At 32.7% G+C, this 6,191-nt stretch overlaps 1 protein-coding gene across 1 annotated transcript; it reads left to right on the top strand.

The window, feature by feature from the left end:
- The first annotated feature begins 1,409 nt into the window (after positions 1-1,409).
- On the top strand, positions 1,410-5,295 carry LOC132276603 (peroxisome biogenesis protein 16). Its single transcript, XM_059778097.1, has 8 exons — positions 1,410-1,775; positions 2,664-2,721; positions 3,162-3,378; positions 3,490-3,794; positions 3,888-4,156; positions 4,637-4,704; positions 4,831-4,892; positions 5,002-5,295. Exons 1-8 carry the CDS (start codon positions 1,707-1,709, stop codon positions 5,061-5,063), a joined length of 1,110 nt encoding a protein of 369 aa, XP_059634080.1. The 5' UTR covers positions 1,410-1,706; the 3' UTR covers positions 5,064-5,295.
- Positions 5,296-6,191: the final 896 nt, after the last annotated feature.

Here is a 6,191-nt window from a genome sequence, read left to right as displayed (position 1 = left end):
TTGTTTACATACCATTTTTATACACGTTTCATGAATAGAATTATTATTTACGTACCATCTTTATACACGTTTTATGTTTTGATTTTGATATTTTTATAATCGACATTAATATTCATTGTCAAATTGATATATTACTTTTTGGAGAAATACATAAATTTATATATGTGTTTATAATATATATATATATATATATATATATATATATATATATATAATGATATTATGCATAGAAAATAATTGAGGGAAGTTTTTAAGTGATAATTAAAAAATATATTTTCTTAAAATTTTTATTTTTAGTGTTTGGCAATAAATGATATTCTAAAATTTTACCACATTTTAAATGACATTTACCGATTCAATTAGAAGTTTTTAAGTGATAATTAAAAAATATATTTTCTTAAAATTTTTATTTTTAGTGTTGTGCAATAAATGATATTATAAAATTTTACCACATTTTAAATGACATTTACCGATTCAATTTGTATTATCAAAACATACTTAATTGAATAAAAACTTAATATGCTCATAATTAAGTTATGAATTGAGTCATCAAACAACTTACTAAATGGGATAGTACTTAGTATGGATAAAAATACACATATAACTTATCATAACTTTAAAATATGAGTATAATAGTCTTAGATGCAAATAATCTGACGAAAGGCTTAAAAGAGTAATGCTATCACTGTGGCTTGGTTTGTGTTTGTAATTCCAAAAATACTTATCAAGAACTTAGCAAACTGTTCTCAAATAACAATAATAATCTCAAAACTTAACATTTTTTTTTTATTTTTTTTGTTCTGAAAATGAAAGGAGACCAGTAAGGGGAAAAAAAATCTCCTAGTACCAGAGTTATTATTACTCGTATTCTTCATCCTATATTATTTACATTAATTAATTTTTATCTTTATGTTTTATTGATCTTTATGTTTTATTATTGTTATTATTATTTTGTTAGACTAGACGGCTTTTAATTCTTCATTCTGTCAGAAATACTCCGTATGAACATCGATACCACACCCCAAATCAGATTCATTGCATACGGCTAATTGATTTGAAAAGTGGACCTTTTCGGTTCAATAAAATATACGTGTATATATATATTTTTTTAAAAATCTTTTTTATATCAATATTCAAAAAAATAAAATAAAAAATCATCTATTGTCAAATTGTCCACAAATCACCCCCAATACTGCACCACATGAAGGCTAAATAAAATGTAATAACACAACCAACCTTAAGAAATTACTACAAATCATGATTCATATAACATATACGAGTGGATTACATTCAAAGCATTAAATACAGATACAAATCTGACAGCCAGAAAAATTCAATTCCAGGCCCCAAAATACGAGAAATGTATCCAATGGTCAGGATTAGAAAGCTATTATTTATAGAATACAACAAAACTACACACCTCACTCACTACGAACCCTCCCTCTTCTGGTCCTTTTCCTCTCTTCGAGACACCTTCTTCTGCACCCTCTTCGTAAGCAATTGTTGATTTTCCTGTACCAGGAGGTAAAATTACCAAAAGGGTTCAATTATTTGTGTGTGTGATCAATTGGGTCCAATCCGGAAACATCAAAGGTTGAGCATGAATTGAGTTGAAGCTGGCACGGTAAGTTAGGTTTTGTTCTGGACTCGGAGCCCAGAAGAGCTTGCTGTCTGTTATCGTGGTTGTAGATACAGTTTTTGAATCCATGGAGGCTTATAAGAGATGGGTTAGGGGGAACAAGGAGTATGTACATTCATTGGAGTCTCTGGCTAATGTAATCCTCCTTAATCTTATACTTTCATCAGCTACTTTTCATTAATCTGTTTGAACCAAATGTGTATGAACATTTTCTATACAGTTTCTTGATTGCTTTGGTTGTTGAATTTGTTCTATATTATGGTTTTGGCTTGTGCTTGTCTATAACATAAATGGTTGCTTAGAATAGAGATAATATGTGAGGAACAAATATGAACCGTGTTTGAATATAAATTTACTGTAATCTCTCATTTGGGTACTGCAAAAGTCTACGAAGAGCAAACTAATGTGTATCTGTTGAAGTGATTGGCTGCTACATTTCCAACTACTTGTAATTTGATTATCATTTTGATTCTTGGCAATAAGAATTGAACTCTTAACCCCCACCACACCCTTTAAATTCCATACAGGCACTTTTCCATCTTGTTTCAATAGCTGATGAATGTGTAATCAATTTAATTTTGTATACAAGTTCTTGGTTATTTTGATTGTCAGGTTTTTCGGTTTTTTGGTTTTAGAAAGATTGATTGTCTCCTCATGTAAAGTAGCTTGGCAATTGGAGAAAAGTAGAGATAAAAACTAACTTGAACTGTGCTATTTAATGTCGACTGACATGTTGTCCAAGGTTGGTATTTACTTTTTTTAGGGGGCTTATTTGATTGTTGTGATGTTTGCACAGTGTGCTTCACCCATATCATATATGGTACCTGAACATCAGAGTTGGTGAAAATCTGAAAGAAGTAATTAGGAACTGTGGTTGTTTGTAGTTTCTTTTTTGATTGTTAGGTTATTTGTTTTATGGGTGTCCATCTTGTAAATTTTTGCTCCTTGAGAATAAACTAATATTAATCCGTGTTAAAAATTTTAACAATGTTTTCTCATATGAGCTCTGAAAATTACTGTTCAGGGATTGACATGGCTTCTTCCAGAACGGTTTTCTGAATCAGAAATAGGACCAGAAGCAGGTTTTGTGAATTTTTGGTAACATTTGGATTCTTCTTTTTACTTATAAACTGCAACTTCAGAGGGTCTTGTTTCTCTTTTCAAGTACACCTTTGTTTGATCACCTGAGAAAGTTACCGAAGAGTGGAATGTAAATTTTTTAATCTAATTTTTTCTTTTTCTTCATTTCCAACAAACGTATATCTAAACTACACCAAGTCAAATTCTGTTTTTTGAGCGCGGTTGAGCTGAGGTTTTCTTTTTCTTTTTGGTTCTTTCAGGTTTCATAAATGATGATAGAGGATAATATTCAAAATTTTATATTTTTTCTATTCTACACCGTTTTCTTCCTACCCAAGATCTTTTAGTGTTATACCCTATCCAAATTTAGAAGCCCTGTTTCCAATTTTCCATGCAATGTTGAATGATGTTCTGAGTTAACATATTTTTAATCCTTCTGCAGTAACTGCAATTTTGGGCATAATCACAGCTGTCAACGAACATATAATTGATACGACCCCAACCCAAATACATACAGGATCTTCACAGCCATCTTCCTTCCCTTATTCCTTATGCATAACTTTACTTAAAGACTTGGAAACATTGGTGGAAGTTGTGGCACAGCATTTCTATGGTGATGATAAAAAATGGAATTTCATTGCTGTTACAGAGTTTGCCAAGTAAGCAACATATTTAATTCAGTCTATGCCCCATCTTATCATTCACAGCTGGTGTTTTTGTACTTGTATTTGTAAATTTGTCTTAAATTTTGGGTATTCAATTTCATTCAGGGTTTTAGTTAGGCTAGCCTTGTTCCGGAACAGTGGATACAAGATGCTTTTGCATGGAGGAGAGATACCAAATGTTGAAAAGAGTTCAGATGCTTTAAATCCCCACCATAGATTTGGACATTTAGCAAAGCCTGGATGGAATCAGGGGCCTGGCAATTTAAAGAATTATCATGGGCAGAATCCTTGGAATCTTGAAGGAAGGGCAATGTCTGCCTTGAGTAGGTTTGGGGAAAATGCTAGGATGGTTTCTGAACCAACATGGTTGCGCAGGGTTCAACACCAGCAAGCAATCATGGAGCCTTCGTGTAATTTTTCTCCTAAAACTCTGTTCTAGATTGAGGAAATTAATTAATTTTATGGGATAAATTTTGCTGACGTATGCTATAATCTCATTACAGCTTTGGTTGTTCAAAGACCTACCCTTCCCACTTTCTTGTCTGAAACGGGTGTTCTTGGGGGCTTATTTATGATGGGGGAGGTGATGTTCATCACAAGGCCACTCATCTATGTTTTACTGATAAGGAAGTATGGAATTCGGTCATGGTTTCCTTGGTTTGTATCCTTGGCTGTGGACCTTGTCGGAGTGGGCATTCTTTCCCAAATTACAATGTCAGGGCATAGAAAGAAAGACCAACAATTTCATCTTTCCAGCTCCGAAAAGGATGAGGTTAGAGTTATACAGATTTTCACATGGTTAACGTTTTGATGCATCTTTTACATTGGAAGAGTAAGGGTCACTTTTGCCCTCGTATGTCATTTTCCTATGTTCCTTATTCTTTTCTTTTCCTTGTATTTGTAACTGAGCCTCGTAAGGATTTGTTGTCCTGATGATTTGTGCTTTCTCTAATATTTTTTATTGTTATTTTTTAAATGACTTTTTGTTGTCCCGATGACTTGTTTTTTTTATGGAAAGAGGGGGATAAATATACTTATAAAAATAAAAAATAGAAAAAGAAGAAGGGGATAAGTACAATTTTGAAAGGAAGAGTCTTGTTGGACAGAATCGGTCCAAGAACCAAGACTCATTTTGAAAGTGTCCAGGTCATCAATCTTCAGCATGAGTTTGGATATCCACTGAATTTGTAAATAAGATTGTTTTGATTACTGAAGCTGTAAATGATTGATCCAGTTGATGGGTATTTTACAGGTGAAAAGGCGGAGGCTGTTGTGGGCGCTTTACCTCATGAGGGATCCATTCTTTAGCAAGTATACCCGGTAATGATGCAGTTCTCAAGTCAATTCCTGTTTTACGAAGTTTCTTTGTTTAGATTCCAAAAGAAGAAAAGAAAAGGGTAACAGTAAAAGAGATACCAAGGCACTAATGTTTTAAAATCGTTACAGGCAAAAACTTGAAAGAACTGAAAAACTATTAGAGCCTGTTCCTATTGTTGGCTTTCTTACAGGTTTGTTTGGTTTATTATTTTAAACTTAAATTCTCTCATCACCTTCCAACTATACTTTATTCAAAACTGATTCTGCTTATTGTCTTTAACATGTACTCCCAATGAGCAGCAAAAATTATCGAGCTTATCATTGGAGCTCAGACACGTTACACTTACATGTCAGGTTCATGAGATGAAAGCTGCATGCTTGCACCTTTTTGGTGAAGTATTTCTCCAATTTTTTTTTCCTTGGTGTATTTCTCTTATTTTAGGAATAATTACTTGTTTTCATTTTCTCAGCATTCTTAATTCGAGATTCAAATACAAATATCAAATGGCTGTATCAAATTTTGTTAATATCCATGGTTAAATTAATGTGCACCTTAGATTAATGTTTTAATCAAATGCTTTTTTCCTTATAGAATACCATGGCATGGATAAGAATGCTTAGCTGTTGATATTTGCTTCTTTTTTCTTTTTTAAAGTTCTTGCGGTTGACTTTACGTATTTAAATGTCGTACAAACTCGCGCTCATGTTCACATATTTGTGCTTGGTGGTTGTAGGATAGGGATTCTTAGAAGTCGTGATAATCATTAATTGTAAGCTTCAGCTGATGGAATACGTTGTGATGCCTCACTTTTGTGCTTCCATAAGGCGTTCTCTTTTCGACATTAGAATTAAATTGAGTTGTTTAAGGTAGAAAGAACTCTAATAAATGGATAGAGACAGTGCATTATGAGATTTGGCACCGGCACACAATTCACAAGCCCCGTGAGGAGAGTGATATTAATGTGTTCCTGCTTTTTTACTTCTATATATATTTGTTAGAAATTGTTTGGGGGGTGACAGCTTATTTGCGGGTGGCAGAATTCGTGAAGTTCTCCTCTAAAATCCATTTATTTTAAATTTCTTTTCTCTGTATTAAAAATGGTGTGTGCTCCTTTTCTCTGGGCTGTTTTCCTATAAAAGCACATTGACTCATTATTTACTTTTAATGTCAAGATAAACCTATGGTGCATAAGAATTGTGGTATTATGTTCCTAGCATACTCCTTTTTATGTAAAATTCAGTCTAGCTAAGCTAGTTAATGAAGTAAAAAATTGAAACATACATTCAGGAAATGGATCCGAAATTATCTTGCTCTCCTCTGGAAGAACAGCTTTTTCCTTTTACATGAGACAAGATCCCCCTATAAAGAAGAAACTTGAAAAACAAAATTGATGGAAAACTATTTTCATCCAATAAAATAAAGCAATTAAAACCCATTAAAAACCATTTTCAGTATAAATCTGCTCTAAATTTAACAAATAGGTGTTTTT

The sequence above is a fragment of the Cornus florida genome, unplaced genomic scaffold (assembly GCF_030987335.1).
Source record: "Cornus florida cultivar Cherokee Brave unplaced genomic scaffold, ASM3098733v1 CherokeeBrave_3.0.0_Hap2_Chr10, whole genome shotgun sequence".
NCBI lineage: Eukaryota > Viridiplantae > Streptophyta > Magnoliopsida > Cornales > Cornaceae > Cornus > Cornus florida.
The sequence above is the reverse complement of the archived record's forward strand: the minus strand, read 5'-3'. Positions and strand labels throughout refer to the sequence as shown.

Excerpts from the sequence above, each read along its gene's own strand:
- LOC132276603 (XM_059778097.1), top strand. The coding sequence starts at position 1,707 with ATGGAGGCTTATAAGAGATGGGTTAGGGGGAACAAGGAGTATGTACAT. Across the intron at positions 3,795-3,887 it reads AGCAATCATGGAGCCTTCGT|CTTTGGTTGTTCAAAGACCT; the intron begins GTAATTTTTCTC and ends ATCTCATTACAG. Across the intron at positions 4,705-4,830 it reads TTCTTTAGCAAGTATACCCG|GCAAAAACTTGAAAGAACTG; the intron begins GTAATGATGCAG and ends AAATCGTTACAG.